This window comes from Tympanuchus pallidicinctus, unplaced genomic scaffold (genome assembly GCF_026119805.1).
Source record: "Tympanuchus pallidicinctus isolate F22 unplaced genomic scaffold, pur_lepc_1.0 scaffold16, whole genome shotgun sequence".
NCBI classification, from domain to species: Eukaryota; Metazoa; Chordata; class Aves; order Galliformes; family Phasianidae; genus Tympanuchus; species Tympanuchus pallidicinctus.
This window is the reverse complement of record NW_026294679.1, coordinates 6,166,729-6,183,858: the sequence shown is the minus strand read 5'-3', so window position 1 is coordinate 6,183,858 and position 17,130 is coordinate 6,166,729. Positions and strand designations below refer to the sequence as shown.

General features: G+C 53.9%; 2 protein-coding genes and 1 long non-coding RNA gene across 7 annotated transcripts; 1 reads left to right on the top strand and 2 right to left on the bottom strand.

The window, feature by feature from the left end:
* Positions 1-4,998: 4,998 nt before the first annotated feature.
* Positions 4,999-8,235, bottom strand: LOC128077771 (uncharacterized). The gene is made up of 2 exons (XM_052677305.1): positions 7,487-8,235; positions 4,999-6,016 (listed from the first exon to the last, which is right to left on the bottom strand). Exons 1-2 carry the CDS (start codon positions 7,967-7,969, stop codon positions 5,810-5,812), a joined length of 690 nt encoding a protein of 229 aa, XP_052533265.1. The 5' UTR covers positions 7,970-8,235; the 3' UTR covers positions 4,999-5,809.
* Positions 8,236-9,419: 1,184 nt separating this feature from the next.
* On the top strand, positions 9,420-15,997 carry EMX2 (empty spiracles homeobox 2). 3 transcript variants are annotated; one of them, XM_052677303.1, is made up of 4 exons: positions 9,420-9,659; positions 10,327-10,811; positions 12,490-12,674; positions 15,407-15,997. In XM_052677303.1, exons 2-4 carry the CDS (start codon positions 10,421-10,423, stop codon positions 15,572-15,574), a joined length of 744 nt encoding a protein of 247 aa, XP_052533263.1. In that variant the 5' UTR covers positions 9,420-9,659; positions 10,327-10,420; the 3' UTR covers positions 15,575-15,997. The 3 variants fall into 3 exon arrangements, with proteins under 3 accessions (XP_052533263.1, XP_052533261.1, XP_052533264.1); XM_052677301.1 differs by lacking the exon at positions 9,420-9,659 and having other exon boundaries at positions 10,164-10,811; XM_052677304.1 differs by lacking the exons at positions 9,420-9,659; positions 12,490-12,674 and having other exon boundaries at positions 10,164-10,811; positions 15,407-15,510.
* LOC128077773 (uncharacterized) lies at positions 11,053-14,533 on the bottom strand. 3 transcript variants are annotated; one of them, XR_008205176.1, is made up of 3 exons: positions 13,995-14,533; positions 11,550-11,702; positions 11,053-11,418 (listed from the first exon to the last, which is right to left on the bottom strand). It is a non-coding gene; the product is annotated as an uncharacterized LOC128077773 (long non-coding RNA). The 3 variants fall into 3 exon arrangements; XR_008205175.1 differs by lacking the exon at positions 13,995-14,533 and adding an exon at positions 12,472-12,586; XR_008205174.1 differs by lacking the exon at positions 13,995-14,533 and having other exon boundaries at positions 11,550-11,818.
* Positions 15,998-17,130: the final 1,133 nt, after the last annotated feature.

The window sequence follows — 17,130 nt, the reverse complement described above, 5'->3', positions numbered from 1 at the left end:
GTTTCTGATCTCAACTGCAGAACATATTTATGGTTCAGGCAAGCTGCCCAAGAGACAGCCCTAAGGAAATAGCTTGCCCGGAACAATGGCGTTCTGCATCTTGTCCGGAACATGTCTGACAGCACGGAGTGTGCTTGGGGCTGGTGGTGGGGCTCATCCTGGAGATGTGGTCACAGCCTGACACGGCTGCAAAGGACAGCTGTCTGCACCTGGGGGGGTGGGTTCTGCTTTGCCTCTTCCATCCATCCTAGTATGGCACGAGACTTCGTGTGGCTATGACAGGTTGGGGTTAAGGTGAAGGAGAAAGCTCTGAGTGGAGCTGGCTAGGTGTTCCTTACCTATTGCCTAAGATTAAGAATAACAGATCAGAGTCAGTGTTTCATGAAAAAGCTGAAAAAATCAAGAAAAACACCAAGAAGAATCAACCTAGTTTGACCGACCCACTCTGAGGCCTCAGTTTTATTCCTTCGTTTTCATCACAGACCCAGGTGCTTTCATATTTGGAAAGGAAATTTGATGCTCATCTCCCTCCTCAAAGCTCACATGGCCATTTTTGATTATTTTTTAACAATTTAATTGCTCTAAAAAAGAAAATATATTTTTTTGTAAGATATATGAATAAATATGATGTTCAGAGTGATGTGGTAACAGAATGTTATGGTGTAACTTCCAAACCCCCCACACAAGGCTTCTTCACTGTCACTGCAGTTTCTGCCCCTACAGTTTGTCCTGAGATTGGCTTAATGCCATTCTCAATGGTTCTGCCTTGGTACCAAATGGTTTGCAGAACTGCATGGTGGTACACCTGTGGAAGATTGTAGAAAAACAAGATGTGGAATCTAATTTGAGAGCTAAATGTGATAGCGAAATAACAGGAGACATTTTGCCACCAACTTCAACCACAGCAGAAGGCTCATGATGAGCACACAGGAGTAAGCAATGTCTTTTGGTGCTCAGCTCCACCATTGCCCACTGTAGTTTTGTCCCTTTCTCTTCTCATTTTATTCAAGATACATCAAGGACTCGATGATACTTTTTGGGTCTCTTCCAACTTGAGTTATTCTGAGATGTAGTCACTGACTTTGTCCTCCTCCTTAGACCCCTGGGCCGGAGGTTGTCATCTGGCTCTATACATAAAGCAGCCTAGCACTGATGTGTCTTGACCCTGGGTGAGGTCTGCAGAGCGTTATTGCGGGGCAAATAAATAACATATAACCTAGAACTTCTCCAACAGATGGCAGAGCAGGAGAGCTCCGTTGGCCTGCACGAACGCTGCGAGTGGTGCAGTGCTGGGATCCGCTGACATCCCTCTGGGTGCTGGGAGTGCCCACAGCTTGAAATGAATAATCCTCTTATTGCTTTCTTGGATACTCTGGGATGTGCAATGCAAGCAAGAAAAGCCAAGCTCTTCATCCTCCAGGGTTCTGCTGGCCAGCCCCAGTGCTCAGAGCTGAGTGAGCCACGAGCAGACATTGCCCATCCACGGAACCCAGAGCTCTGTGCAGCATGGCTGGGAGCTGGGAGCCAGGGGACCTGAGCTACAGCACTCAGTTCTTAGTGCTCCGTCAGTGCAGATTTGGTTGTTTCTGGCTGTGCATCCCTCTGGCACACCCTACCCACTGCTTCCAGCCCCATTCCTCCACATGTGCCAGCCCTGTCCCAAGCTGCACAGCTTGCAGCTCGCGGGAAGTCTCCCATTTACCAAAATTGTAATATTTGAGCCATTACGAACATTTTTCGCAATTAAAGCTGCCACACAGTTTAGTCAAAGACATGATTGTGCTGTTTGCTGCTGTCTCCTATTAGGAATTTTGTTGCCTAAAACTTTCCGTGCTGTCCAGCAGAGCGCAATGGGCTGTTGACGGCTATGTGCTATTTTTTTCAGCAGCACTGGGAGAGAAATGGGTTTGTTAGAATATTTTCACACTGAATTGCAAATGATCCCATGCAGCTATTCTTTTCTTCTCTGCAAATATTTTCCATCTCTGGTCTCCAAACAGTTAAATGAAAGACAGCCAGTAACATGGAGAGCTCTTTAATCCTAGGATAGGCAATTGCAAACAGAATAGAGGACATCAACTTCCCTTTATTTCCCATTTAGGACCTGGAGGTGAAAAAGCCAATATTCCTCCGTGTGATGCATCTAGCTGAGCAGATGCTGAGTCGCACATGTTCATTTTAGTCCACTCTGCCAGAGTATGGAGAGCAGAAGTACTGACACTCCAGAGCAAGGCTCTCAGCCCCTCCAAACTCACAAACTTGGGTTTCGGCTCCCAGAGCCCCTGTGCCCATCCCACTAGTGCCCTTGCCCCACAGGAACAGCCCGAAGCTGGGGGGGCTGAGGCCAGGGAAAAAGCAAGGATAAAGAGGGAGAAGGGGCCAGAGAACGGTGGGAGCTAGCAGCAGGGCTGCACAGTTTTGTAAAATGGCCACCTCAGATGAGGAGAAAGAGTATGGGGGAAAGCCTCCGTGTGGAAGTGGTTACAGATGAGAACGGCCCGACAAGAAAGTTTTGGCGGTGTAGGGGGTAGAGCTGAAGGTGCTGCAGAGAGGGGCTCTGCAGAGGAGCGATGGGATCTCCTGGGATCCCGGCCCGGGCACGTATACCTCAGCCCCGCAAAGCTCCGAGATGCGGGCGCCCACGAAGCCCAACCAGGTCTCCGCGACACGGACGTGGCCTGAGAAACCTCGTGGGGCAGCAGGAAAATCTCTGCGGGGCTGGCGGCTTCGCGCAGCACCAGCGCTTCCTTCATTACTGTCCATGTTCTCGTTCCGTCTTCCTATGGCTTCGTCAGAAAGAACCTCTCCGTCTCCCTCGTGCCCTTAGCAGCGAGCTTGCAGCAGGGCTTAGCGCTGGGGTCCCTGCCCGCTGCGCGCCCGTTGAGCGCCCTTTGCGCGCCCGCGCAGCGAGCGGATTGTCGGCCCGCTGTGCCCGACGGCGATGGGACCGGGCATGAAGTGCGGCGGGGACAGCTCAAGAGCCGTCTGCCGCAGAAAGACAGCCGGGGGCCGGCTCAATGGGCTATTTTCCATCCGTTGTGTAAGGAATGATGAGTTGATGGCTCTAAAATTCAATTGAATACCTGCCCGGACCTAAGTCTAAATATTATTTCTAAAAAGAACAATATGTAATTAAAAACTAATATTTAACAACTTAAACGCCGATCCTCTAGGAAATAACAGCCTTTCTTCGCAAAACCTCCGAGATTGACTTCGCTTCCTCCTGTAAAATGAGGCCAGCTTGAACTCTCCAAAGAATCAGTGAGATCAAGTATTTCAGCGCTCAATTTACAGCTCCGGGGGATGTGGGACCCTTTCCCAGCTATCTGGGAAGGCTCGGAAATAACCCCGGCGAGGAGGAGGGGGAAGAAGGAAGGGGAATGAATTCCCGAGCACCGCGTTAACACCTGTAGTGTGTCCGTAACTCAGCGTCGCTGCGGCCATCGCCGGGAGCGGGCGACCGAGTAGGGGAAAGGCGCAAGCAAACAAATAAATAAACGAACGCATCGGGTTCTCACGTTTGCAATGAGCAACCCTGATTTGGGGCGATGCAGCCGTGATACGGACGAGGAACGACGCCTGCATCTCCAGACCATCGTCGCCTGTTGATGCGCTTTCCGTGAGCTGGAAGAAGCGAACTAACTGTTGTCTCAAACTAAAAATCAAATCCAATCATATCGAGTGCCCCTCGGGGGCCACAAATTTCGCGTCTCTCTGCGATGTCACAGCCTCTTCCCAAACCCTCCTGTCTCCTCTAGCTTCTTTCCTTCCATCCCCGCTCTTGCAAGGACCGGGGCGGCCCGGCCGTGCGGAGCTCGGAGCGCTGTAGGGAGAAAGGCCGAGAGGGAGACCCGGACGCATCGCTGCACCGCCGCCTGCCCCGACCCTCCCTCCTCTCCCCAATCTCGTGGAGCTCGGGTAGCTCTGCCCGATGCTCGGCTCCGGGGAACGGCAAGGCACGTTGGAGGCAGAGTCGCTCCGCTGCGGCACCGCTGGTGTGCGGAGCTCCTCGCGGTCTCTCGCCGCTCCTTTCCTGCCCCTTTGTCTGCAGGGAGCGATCCCCCGCGGAGCCCGGCCCGAGGCTCCCGGAGCGCGGCCAGCCCCAGCCCAGAGCTCCGCCGCCTTCCTGACCTGTGGGCAAACAAGGGCTCTCATTACCATATGATCTCTCTCTCTCTTTCTTTCTTTCCTTCTTTCTTTCTTTCTTTTTTTTTTTTCTTTCCGTTTTTCCCATTTTCTTTTCTTTTTCCTTTTTCCTTTTTTTTTTCCTTTTTTTTTTTTTTTCTTTTCTTTTTTGCCCTTTCCTTTCATTTATTTTCTTTTTCCTCAGCGGTCTGTAGAAAGTGAAAAAACAATCAGGTAGACACTTTCTGGAGTGAGCCGCTATACACTCTGTCGTTTGCCCATATGGAGAAAATTACCCCTCGACTTCAGACTTTCGTTGGATCCCGGCGTCAAACAACTCAGAGCCCGCAGCACTCGGGAGAAGGGTCACTTTCGATTCCCGAGCGCTGCTCCTCCCGCCCAATGCAGCCGCCGCAGCCCCGAAGGCTCCGATCCACGGGCTCCGCACCCGGGAAGCCCCGCTGCGGTGATGCCGTGGCCGGGGGGAGTGGAGTGTGGGGGTTGTTTGAGACTCGCAACCAGGTGCCCTGGGACCTCAACCCCGTGTCAACAAATATCGCCGTGTGTCTATGGCCGGCTGTTTGCTGAGGGCTCTGCCCAAGTAGAGCAGCCGGGGTCCCCTTGCAGCACAGCGCTGCGCTTCTGCTGCGGCTCCCGACAGAGGCCCGACCTTTCCCTTTGTTCCTGCGACGAAAAGAGGCGGCCCGGCCCGAGCGAGCTACAGTCCCCCGCAGGGAACGCTCAGGGCAGAGCCAGCACCTCTGGCCCGAGGATCCCCAACTTCAGCGCTGCGCCGAGGGGAAGTTTTCAGAAACTCCTAAACACGGTTTCCCTTCATTTTTTCCCCCTCCTTCCAGGAAATCATAAAAAGTATACAGACTATAAAAGAAGCTTTAATTCAGAACAAGCCCAGGGGTGAATGCAGTTGGTGGATGGAAGCATCCAATGCGATGTAAAATGCGCAGAAATCTGAAGGAAGCACACACGCAATGTAAGGAAAATTCCCCGTGTGTGCTTTGCACATATATCATGCAGGTAGAAAATGTCATCCCGGGGCTCGGGTGCCTGAAAAAATCCACGGAAAGCGCTGTTTTTGCTGTAGGAGCTGTGTTTTTTTACACGCCGTGTGGCTTCCACAGCGCACATCCGTGCGTGTTTGGGCGCTGGGGAGCGCGCATCAGCGGGGAGAGATCTGGCCGGGCTCTGTGCGACTAAGCGGACATTATGCGTCCATCCCGAGATGCCACTGCCAGCAATTACGTGCGTGGAGTCCTCGAGAAAAATGCAAGATTTAAAATGAAATACGTTCTGATGAGTATAAGTGAATGACACTTAAATGTGCTAACACTGAGTCGCTATACTTTAGGAGCTTGGAGAAATATTTGAGTTATTTCGCTGTTCTTCCCTGCAGCCTCCTTCTGCCCCATGTGGGGATGGAAGCCTCGGGGGAATGTAGAGGTCAGTTTTGGTCGGGCGGTGAATCCCCCAAAATGCCATCTGCGCTTCGCAAGCCCTAACTTCGCCAAACGATGGGTGAAGCGAACGCAAAAACGAAGCGCTCACTGCGAAAAGAAGAGAAGCGTCAGAGCTCCCTTTGCTCCGGACTCGATCCAACACTAGGGTCCGCAGCTGCCCGGTGGGCTGCAGAAGCCACTCGACAACTCTGGGGCTTCCCGGGTTTCCCTCAGTAGGGCCGGGAGGAGATCCCGCGGCTGCGCGGCAGTTCAGCGCATGGCACCGCGGTGCGCAAAAGTCCTCCTCCGTCCCGCAGAAAGTGACGCCGACCCTCACCGATACCCGGCAAAAGCCGTCGTGAAATGGAACGCGAACGTCCTCGGGATCGGGAGCGTCGGAAACGCGTTACACGGGGGTCACGAAGAAAACGAAAGCTCTGTGTGAGAAACCAAAAGCGCTCCGGTAGTAACAGAAACGAAATGACTTAGTGCTGAAATGACTTACTTGAAAATATCGGTGTAATTTTCTGGTTTGTTTGTTTGTTTGTTTGTTTGTTTGTTTGTTTTCTATAGAAAGAAAGCTTTCCAATGATTATTTTTGTTTGATTGATTTTCCTTTTTTCTTCCCTCTCGTTTCAACAGCAGTAAACTCACTCCGGAGGAAAGTTGAGGGAAGTTTACAGCTACGGCCACTCCTCGGATAGGAGCTCAGCCGGCTTCAGGGGCCCAAACGCTGCTGTCAGAAGGGATTCCATTTGGGAACCGGCACGAAAAGGCACTTTCCTGACCAAATCCCCACTTCGGAGCCACACCGTTCACTGTGGGGCAGCCCTGATGGGAAACGCGAGTTGGAGACAGGGTTTGGAGGGGGCAGCGAGGAGAGAAAGGTGGGCGCGGAGCTGCCCATGTACCACTCAGGTGCAGAGAAGGGCTGCAAGGTGAATTTCGGTTTGGGATTCACCAAAAGGAATAAGCATCAGGTGCAACACTTCTCCTTGCAAGCCGCTCACACACACCCAAAATAAACGTTCCATGGGATGCTCCCAGTTCCGGCACAGGAATGATGCAGCCGTCGGGTGAGGGAAAAAAAAGAAGAAAAAAAAAATAGCGAGGGATTTTCAAAACACTGCCGTCCTCCTGCCGCGATTTTGAATGAAGTTTTAAAAGAAATGCGCAGGGGGTGATTAGGTCTTTCGAAGGCGAAAGGTTTCTTGCCTCGCTGTGTCCGACAACGACCTTCCGCGGGGAGCGGAGACGGCCCGGGGTGCGCAAATCTGCGCAAATCTGCGCGCTCCGGGTCGTCGTCGCTCCCCGCGGGAGGTCGCTGCCGGCGGCAGAGGGCGCTGCCGCCCCGCAGATGCTCCGGGACCGGGTAATCCAGGTAGGGCCGACCGGGAGCGGGTTCCCCCGAGGGGGAGACCTGGAAGCGAGCAGCGCGCAGCACCCGAGAGCTGCTCCCGAGTGATACCGCGGTGTGGTTGGGTCACACCCGCTCCGTTCCTTTGCTGTCCCCTTCCAGGCAGGGCTGCTTGCAGGGTTGGGGATGGCAGCGAGACCCACTCGGGGAAAATCCACCTGCTTGGCCGAGCCCACCGGGCATCCCCATAGTCCATAGCCCTGTTCCTTTGTACCCGGCTCGACTGAGTTGAGAGGCCCAGAATCCTTCTAAATCGCTCTGCCCCACATTTAGGATGCCCGAAACAGAATAGAACGGTGCATTTCAGGCACCAGCTCCCGCAGCCCCCCTCCAGCACGACTTCTCCTTCCCTTTGGGGACACAGATCCCCGGGACAGGAGGGAGCCGAGACAGCCGAATGCAACCTGGAATAGAAAGTTACGTGGGGGCTGAAACTTCCCTCCCTGCCGCCCCTCAGCTGCCACAGCTCAGCCATAAACAACCTCCTTACCCCGAGTTCTCCCGCATCCGAGGCCTTCCTCGTATTTTCTTCTTGGCTCGGCTTCTCAAAGATGAGTATTTCTTTGGAAATCCGAAGCCAGTGCCTCTGAGGCCAGCCATGTAATTTGACTGCGAATGTAGCGCACCCCTCCCTCCGAGAGAGGCTGCCTCCAAGAGTGCGTTTGGAGCAGATCGGGGACTGCTGGGAAGGAGCCCCTGCCAGATTTCCTCCTCGCAGCCGCCAAGAGGACAGGAGAGAGCGGCCCGCGAATCTGCATGGGGAAAGTTCACGGGAGGAACTGCGGGGTTCGCTCAGGGCCCGGCCGGGCTGTGTGGGGCAACCCCCAAAAAGCCACGGTGACAGCGGGAGAGACGTGGGGAGAAGAGTAAATATTGGGAACTCCCATCGCGAATCGTGCTGGGTTTTGTTCCTACTGCCCGTGGCCCGTTTTCTCTTTGACAAACCAGCAGAACCGCTGCTCCCCGTGTGCATGTACACAGTCGTAGACACGTAGGTGCCTGTGGATGTGTAGGAGCGGTGAGCGGGGCCTGGCAGCTCCCTGCAACCGCAGCGCTGTGGGACAGCATCAAGACGGGAACTCGGCCCCGCTGATCTTCCCGGCAGTGAAAGGGGAGAAATGCAGCGCGCGGTGTGGACGGGACTTCCCAGTGTGTGTGTGTGTGGTAGCAGGGCCGTTTGTCACACGGATACAGCCGGCGGTCCCCACTGCTAAAAGGCTTGCTGCAATTTTCAAAGCAGACTTGTAGTTGTCTCGGGATGTCTGGTGAAAAAATGAGTAAACAAATAAATAAAAGTGGAGAAAAAAAAAAAAACGGGGGGAAAGGGAGAAAAAAAAAAAAAAAGGAAAAGGAGGAAAAGGAGGAAGAAAAAAAAAAAAAGAGGGGAAATGGGGGTGAAAAAGGAAAAAAGGAGGTGAACTTTCCCAGTTCAGATTCATTCTGCTGTCGCAGGGAATGAAAATACGCAGATGCAGAACGCGGCTCTGTGCAGAACTTTTGTTCTTTGCCGTGCTCAGAACCGGAACGCAGCCGGACCCGCACACCAAACCCCGCCGTATTCGGGGCAATTTCTGACCTCCGTAACGCCACAGCTCTGCGTGAACAGCGTTAAGGGAACGGGGCTCCAAGATAAAGGGGCGGGAGGACCTAAGAAGTGTCATAACGAGAAGCAGAAAGCACACCGAAGCCCCGCGCCTGTGCCTGCGCTTTCCCAAGCGTGCGGGACCTGCACCGCTCCGAGAGAAGAACCGCACGCGTGCGCGGATCTCTGCGCGTACGGCCGCGCAAGGGCAGATCCCCGTATAGGGAACTCCTACACTGAGTGAACCCGTCCCGAAACTAAAGGCAAACGGTCACTGCCATCCCCGCGAGCCCAGTGCCACTTTGTCACGTCCCTTTAGCGCAGCTCCGAAGTGCTCCTCCGAGCTCTGCGGGCTCAGCGCTCAGCTCCCTCCGCTGTAAGGAGTGGGGAAGATCCCAGCCCCGCTCAGGTCTGAGCGCGTTGGGATGCAGCAGAGTAACGGATTCTTTGTGTACGAAGCGGGGAGGAAATAGAAAACAAAGTGTAGGAATGAGGGGAAGGAGCCGGGGCTGGGTGCAGCTCCCCCCTCCCTCGTTCCCGCAGCACCATTCGTTTACATCCGCAATTCTGCATCTTTCAGATAAATTACGCTTCGGCGTAATAGATTTAAAGCACGCCAGATTTTTTATCATTAATTGTCAATGTGCAAAATACCTGCTGGTACTTCACTTTAGAAGAATGTAATTGGCAAAAATGGGAGGCTGATGAATAGATAATAGATCCTTAACTACCAATAAACAGTAAGCACCAGCCAAGAGTATTAGGATGTGATCATAATTATTCCGCGGCCCCAGCCAATGGGAGGAGGAGAACTCAGCCCTAAAATCAGCCCCGGACCCAAAGGTAATCGCGAAAATCCGGACAGGGCTGGAGCCGGGGATCGCTCCCCCGTCCCGCCCGGAGCGCCCCGGCCCCGCGGGATGCGGCCGCTCTTCGCTTTGTCTGCGGCCCCGCGCGGTGCGGGCGCTGCGCGGCAGCGGAAGGACACGTAGAGAAGTTGGGAAGTAAAGCGCGGCCCGATCTGGAGCGAAGCGAGAGAGGGGCACCGAGTCGGGACCGCGGGGCTCCGCGTTACACCCAGGTAACCCCGATGGGCCGCGAACCCCGGCGATACGGCGGGGAGAGGGATTCGGGCTGCGTGTCCCACCCCACCCCGAGCTCCACACAGCAGAGATGCAGAGCTCACTCTGCCCCCCCCGTTCCCCCGTCCCGTTCCGTCCCCTACCTCTGTCGGCGGCTGCCGGCGCTACGCGGGGGCGGCCCGGGGCGCGGCTGCGCGGATGTGCGCGCTCCCCCCGCCCGGCGCACTCCGATCCGCGGCTCCATCCCTCCCGATGGCGCTGCCCGGCGCTTCGCCTCCCCTCTGACGCACTTTAAAGAGTCTCCCCCTTCAACCTCCAGGCGAGTAATAGCGACCAATCATCAAGCCATTTACCAGGCTTCAGAGGAAGCTGTTTATGTGATCCCAGCACTAATTAGGCTCATGAACTAACAAATCGTTTGCACAACTCGTGAAGGGGCCGATCACATCCATGGATTGTCTTTGGACTTAGGGAGGGAGGGGGGTGGAGGGGGGGGGGGGGGGCGACCGCCTTTTCCTCGCAGGAGGGAAACTTCTCCCAGCAACTTTCCGCGTGTGTGTGTGTGTGCGCGCCGCGCGCGTGTCTCCCTTTTGGGTACCGCCGGCTGCCGCTGCCTCCTTCCCTCCGGCCCCCGTCTATTTATGTGTGTATCTATCCCTCCTCAAGTCACTCCCCGCTGCAAACTTCCCCGGATCGCCTCCTCCCGCGCACCGCAGAGCCACGCACAGATTTGCCGGGGGACGCCCGCCGCCGCCGCACCATGTTTCAGCCCGCGCCCAAGCGCTGTTTCACCATCGAGTCGCTGGTGGCCAAAGACAGCCCCTTGCCCGCGTCTCGCTCCGAGGATCCCATCCGCCCGGCGGCTCTCAGCTATGCCAATTCCAGCCCGATGAACCCTTTTCTCAACGGCTTCCACTCCACCGGCAGGGGGGTCTACTCCAACCCGGACTTGGTCTTTGCGGAGGCCGTCTCCCACCCGCCGAACCCTGCCGTGCCCGTGCACCCCGTGCCCCCTCCCCACGCCCTGGCCGCCCATCCGCTGCCAGCCTCGCACTCCACGCACCCGCTCTTCGCTTCGCAGCAAAGGGATCCCTCCACCTTCTACCCGTGGCTAATACATCGCTACCGGTATCTGGGCCACAGGTTCCAAGGTACGTGAAACTTTGCCTCGTTCCCCTACGCTTGGGGAGGGCGGTGGGCGGTGGGGCTGCGCTGGGCTCCGTCTTTGCTTCTCTCCCACCCGATTCTGGCCTCGCGGATCAGTCCGAAAGAGGGGTCCCGGCTACCTTCTTTCCGGTTCTGCTCCTGCTTCGGTTCGTTTTCCCTTCGAAAAGGGCGGCACGGCCGAGTTTGACTTCGGCAGGGTTTGTTTATCCCCGAAAGAAGCGAGGGTTAAACCCAGGACGGATGTTTTAATGCAAACGTACGGGGGAAGAGAGGCAGAGGAGAGGGCTGGAGGGGTGAGGGTCCCCGCCGTAGCCCGGCCCTGGCCCAAAGAGAGAAGGGAAACTCAAAGGCCGGCGCAGGGGCGCCCCGAGGAGATGGGGCTGCGGAGAGCCGCGCAGCGGGAGGAGACCGGAGCTACCCGGTGGAGAACAACCTCAGCGGGGAAAGAACCAAATCTATGGCGCAAGATGAATAACCCCCCCTCCCCCCCCCCCGCTTTAACCCTTTGCTAATGGCAAAGTCTTCTGCCAGGGGTGAGCCGGTTTCTCCCGCAGTGGGTCCGGTTCTGCTTTTAAGTTTCGTAAAACAAATCTAAAAAAAAATAATAAAAAAATCAGCCTCCTCCGTTCGTTGGACCCCATCTAGATCCATATTTTTATATTTTTCCTATTATATTTTTCCTCGATATTTTCCCTTATTATTCCCTAACGAAATCCACTCACCTGCGGGTCTCCTTTCCCGGCTGCCCCGAACGTGGCACCGGGGGGAGCGGAGCGGCTCCACTCTGGTGGAGAACGGCCATCGCCTCCCGCAACGAAATGAGGGGTTTCTCTCACCGGATTGTTTGTCGCAATCATCCCGCGATTGGTACAGAGCTGCGGATGAAAGGCGGAAACGCGCCGGTGTTGAGCCCCAGCCTGCTCCCAGCACACCCTCCTCCCGCAACGATTCCTAATGCGTTTACGGAGAGGGACTCTCGGTGCCTTCCTCGCCTCGTAGGGAACGATCCGAGCTGCGGCGGAGACTGAACCGGGGGAATGTGGGGAGGGGGGTGAGAAATCCGCAAGCCGAACTCCGGCCAAGCAGCAGCAGGCCGACTCCGCCGCTTGTTTCTCGAAGTTTCTGTCCCTGTCGGACCGGGCACCGGGGGCTACCGGGAACCCACCAGGAGGCAGCGAGGGGGAGCGGGGCGGGCGGCGGGGAGGCCCAATGCCGGCACCGGGAGCGGCGGAGCGGAGCGGGGCGGTGAGGATCGGCCGCGGCCGCACGGAACCTCTGTGCCGGCGGAAGGAAAGAAATCCGTATAGAAACACGGAGCGATGTGAGGGGAGAAGGGCGCTGCGGGACGGGGCCTCTCACTCCACAGATCGGCTCTGGCCGATCCTTCTCCTTTATTATTATTATTGTTATGATTATTATTATTAGTGCTCTCCGGGTTGCGTATACCATTCTATTTTCTCCCATTTCTCTCCTTCCCCTAAGTACTCTTTCCATACACTTATCGAAATTATATTTTTTAAAGTCTCCTTCTGAAAACCAAAATAAAACAGAAGGAGAGAGAAAGGGCAGGGAGAGCTTTGAGGCAGTAATGGTGGAAAGAATAATTCTCGCGCTAAGAACTCCTCTCGGGTTCTCCCTGCTAACCTCTGTCCCGCTGCCCAGGGAACGAGACCAGTCCGGAGAGCTTCCTTCTGCACAACGCCCTGGCCAGGAAACCCAAACGGATCCGTACAGCTTTCTCCCCGTCCCAATTACTGAGACTGGAACATGCCTTTGAGAAGAACCATTATGTGGTGGGAGCGGAGAGAAAGCAGCTGGCACACAGCCTCAGCCTCACGGAAACTCAGGTAAGGGGGGGGAGGAGATGGCTGCGGCCGGGATGGAGGAAGGCACCGTGGGGCACCTCGGAACGGCCCTCGGTCCAGACCCGGGTGGGTTCCCAGTGTTCGTGCCCTGCTGAGCGGCTCCGAGAGGGGGGAGGCGAGGCGTTTCTCTGCCCCAGTGTTATAAACCCTCTCCTGGTTTGGTTTGATTTGGTTTGGTTTGTTTCTGCGCGGTTGGCGTGACCCGCAGGAATATTCGCGTGCAAGGGGCAAAGCCCAGGAAACCAATAGCGGAGAGGAAGAAAAAAAATAAAAAACAACCCCAAGTTTGGATATGAGGGCAGAAAGGGAGCGTGTGTGTGTGTGGAGGTTGGGTGGTTCACTCATTCCCAACCCTGTGTCCGTCACAGCGGCGAAAAGACGGACCGGATCGGGAGGGCACGAAACTTCAAAATAAAGGCAGAGAAATTATTAATGGCGAGGAATCCCCTTTTCTCCCTCCTCCCCCCGTTGCTGGCTGCGGTCCAGAACCACATCGTAGCCCGTTCCGCTCCCCGGCGCGGTGTTCCTGGTTCGGCCGCGGTGTTCGGAGCGCACCGAGACGCGGCTCCGCGGAGCTCCGCATCCCGACGGTGCGACTCCGTGCGGGGTTCCGCCCTCCGGCACAGCGCCCGGCCGTGAAGGTGATGGTGCTGGTGGTGTTGCTGTGGTGTCGGGCTTTTGTTTTGCGCCTTTCCGACGGTGTCGTAGGGAGAGTGTTCCAGATGGGGATTGTCTTTGCCATACAGTATGTGGCACTGTACTTTAAAAAAAAACCGACAAAACAAACCATACAGCCGCAGCCTAGTTCAAAGTTCCCAGTAAACAGAGCGTTCTCTGGGCGGATTAAGTTGTAACACTTTTTTTTCCCTTTCTTTCTTTTTCTTTTTCTTTCTTTTTCTTTCTTTCTTTTTTTTTTTTTTTTTTCTTTCTTTTTTTTTTTTTTTTCCTTTCTCTCTTTCTTTCTTTCTTTCTTTCTTTTTTTTTTTTTTTAACTCCTTTTCGTGGGGGAAGCAATAAAGAGGTTGGAGCTTTTGTTTTAAAATGTCTCCCTAACAAAACAATAAAAAGGGATCGCCACTTTTATGAGGTTCTCCGAACAAGGGACCGGTCACGGGCTTATTTCCAGTGGAAAGCTGTATTTAAGGTGGTCTTTGTGCTGCTTGATTCCGAAGCTGGTCGGGGTCTTTTGTCCGGATGTCAAACCCCCAGTCCCCTACAAATGAGCTCCCTTTTGGGAGATCAGCGTGCAGAAATGAACCGTCCTCCCCTTCAATTAGCAAACTAAAAGCAAATTAAACTCACCCCTTGTTCCCCGCTCAGCTTTTTGATGGGGGACTTTTGGAGAATATGAAAATGCAGTAGAGATGTGTGTCCGGCCAGGCAGCGCTCTGTTCTGAAGAGGCAGCGAAGCGGGTTAAACCAGCTTATTAAAATGCTCCCGTTCCCTTTCCCCCCCTCGCTGGGGCCTTTATCAGGCACTTTCAGACAGAACCAGAGTTTAAACTGCTTTAAAAAAAAAAAAAAAAAAAAAATTGTTTACCTTTGGCCGCTACGAGGAGTGTGGCCAGCCCTAGAGATAGCTCCAGATCAATACTATCTGTAATTAAAGCGCCGGAGTCAGCTGCCGGATGGTTAAGTCAGATTTATTCGGCGCTGAACAAATCCGGAGGGGTATTTATGGCCGCACTTCCAGCTCTGTCCCTAATGCGATCTCTCTTGGACGGCACATCCCGAGGAGACGCTCGGGGCAGCGCCGGACGTTTTTAATTTAGGCACTTTTTGATTGGTTTGTTTCTTTCGTTTTAATCGCTTTTCCAAAAGGAAAAGATCTCTCGTTCGCAATCCCGTTAGGGCCGAGGCACTCGTTTTCTACGTGCCCATCGGTCCCGGTGCGGCCGTGCCGAACCGTTCCGAGCTGTACCGTGCCTTGTAGTGCCATACGGAGCCGAACCGTGCCGAGCCGAAGCAGCCCCGGGATCCCCTCCCAAATGCTCCGGGACACTTCGGCGGTTCCGGTCCCGAGAGCAGCCCGGATGGCTGAAACCAGCAATGCGCGGGTCCTGCGCGGGTCCTGGGCGTGCGCTCAAATTCCGCGCAACTGCACCGGGTGTTCCCACTGCGTCCCGGCTCTGTGCTGCGCGCCCACGGCCGTCCTGCGCGGCTGATCGGGCACAAGCAGAGGGGTACACGTAGCGGCACGGCTCCCTATAGGCGTCCCTATAGGAGTCTCTGTAAGTGTCCTATGGGTTTCCCGGTCGGTGTCGATATAGATGTCCCCGTGGGGGTCCCTGTAGGTGTCCCTATGCGTGTCCCTATAGATATCCCTGTAGATGTCGGTGTGAATGACCCTATGGGCGTCCCTGTAGGTGTCAGTCTAGATGTCCCTATAAATGTCCCAATAGATGGCACAGTATGTGTCGGTATGGATGACCCTATAAGCGTCCCCATAGATGTCCCCTACGGGTGTCCCTATAAATGTCCCTACGGGTTCTCCCTGTAGCGGTGTCCCTATGATCGCCCCATGGATGTCCCTGTGAGTGTCCCTATGGATATTCCTACAGATGCCCTTCTGGATGTCCCTGTCGGTGCCTCTACGGATGTCCCCATAGGTGTTCCTGTAGGCTCGGGGCCGGCCGCAGGCCCCGCAGGTGCCCGTCCCTTCTGCAGTACCCGTGCAGGACTGTGTAGTGACGCCCCGTGTCTTACCCCCACAGGTAAAAGTATGGTTTCAGAACAGAAGGACGAAGTTCAAGCGGCAAAAGTTGGAAGAGGAAGGTTCGGACTCACAACAGAAGAAAAAAGGGACTCATCACATTAACCGGTGGAGAATCGCCACCAAACAAGCCAGTCCAGAAGAAATCGACGTCACGTCGGACGATTAAAAAACTGGCACTTTGAGACATTTCAAGCCAGCCAACGCATCGAAAGAAAGTGTTAAAGGCTCCCGCACCCCGGCGTGGAGGTGCGGGGAAGGGACACGGAGAGCTTCATCCAAACGCGATTCCCGTCTGGAGGGCGGCGGCGAGCGGCGGGGGCAGAGCGCGAGGTGCGGAGCGCGGCGCTGCCGGCACGGCCCTGGCACGGGGATCTGCCGGGCAGAGCCCAGCGCCGGGACGAGGGACTGACTGACTGACTGACTGACTGACTGACAGGTATTCCGTTTCTCGCAGTCCACTTTTAAAAAACATAAAGTCAAAAAAAAAAAAAAAAAAAAAAAAAAAAAAAAAATCCAAAAAAAAAGAAAAAAAAAAAAAATCTTAAAAAAAAAAAATCTTAAAAAAAAAAAAAAAAAAAAAACAAAGAAATCTTACCACCTTACGGGACGTTTTGCACTTCACAGGGTTTTTTTGTTTTTGCTTTTGTTTTTGTTTTTCCGTCTTAAAAAGTAACATTTCCGTAAGCAGCCAAAACCCACACCTGTTTCAGAAACTTGAATTGCATGTGTAAAGCCGTCTGGGCAGAAAAAGAAAAACAAAACAAAACAAAACAAAACAAAACAAAACAAAAAAAAAAAAAAAGGAAAAAAAAAAAAAGGGGAAAAAAAATTACCCCGGTTCCTAAAGACATAAATGAATGGTAATTTTTTTTTCCCTCTAAGACAGGTTCTGTGTGCTTTTTAATTTTATTTTACGAGAAATGTGCAGTCTGTAAACATTTTATGATAACTTCTGGCGTCAAAGTGTTCGTGAAGGTGAATGGAGTAGCGGTACCCGGGCGTAGTGTTCCCCGACGGACGGACGGGGGGGGCGGGGGGCGGGCGGGGGGGGCCGAGAATGGTCGGAAATTTGCTGCCAAAAAAAAAAAAAAAGAAAAAAATCAAATGATTCCCCCTCCCCCCCCCCCCCCTTCCCCCCCCCACTCTGTCCCCACTGCGAAACCGAATGCTGATCATATTTTAACGCAAATAACGCGCAAACCCGGCGACCAGGTTTGGCGGTGGGGAGAATCCGGAGATAAAGGACTGAAAGTCGCGTACTGAGGGTTTTTTTTTTGTTTTTTTTTTTGTTTTGTTTTTTTTTTTTTGTTTGATTTGGTTTTGTTTTTATTTTTTCTCCTAATGGCCATTTTCATTGGGGCAATTTTCAAGCACTGACCTTATAATATTCCGAGATCATAGAGCTACTAAAAAAAAAAAAAAAAAAAAAAAAAGTGACAAATGTTTCCTTCATGTCTTCTATACCAGAATGTAAATATTTTTGTGTTTTGTGTTTAATTTGTTAGAATTCTAACACGCTATATACTTCCAAGAAGTATGTCATTGTCAATATTTTGTCAATAAAGATTTATCAATATGCCCTAAAACTTCAAGCCATGTATTTCCCCCCCCTCCCCCCTCCTCACACCTTTCGCTTTTCCCCCTGCGCTCAGATCCGCGCTCCGGTGCCCGCGCAGCGCATTCCTGCGGCCGTGCGCGCATTTCCTTCACGAACCCAATCGT

Bases quoted from the DNA above. Each gene is read 5' to 3' on its own strand.
- EMX2 (XM_052677303.1), top strand. From the start codon at position 10,421: ATGTTTCAGCCCGCGCCCAAGCGCTGTTTCACCATCGAGTCGCTGGTG. The intron at 10,812-12,489 runs GTACGTGAAACT...CCCGCTGCCCAG, and splicing joins TCTGGGCCACAGGTTCCAAG to GGAACGAGACCAGTCCGGAG. The intron at 12,675-15,406 runs GTAAGGGGGGGG...TTACCCCCACAG, and splicing joins TCAGCCTCACGGAAACTCAG to GTAAAAGTATGGTTTCAGAA.
- LOC128077771 (XM_052677305.1), bottom strand. From the start codon at position 7,969: ATGCACACGGGGAGCAGCGGTTCTGCTGGTTTGTCAAAGAGAAAACGG. The intron at 6,017-7,486 runs GTAAGGAGGTTG...TTTCTCACACAG, and splicing joins CGGATGCGGGAGAACTCGGG to AGCTTTCGTTTTCTTCGTGA.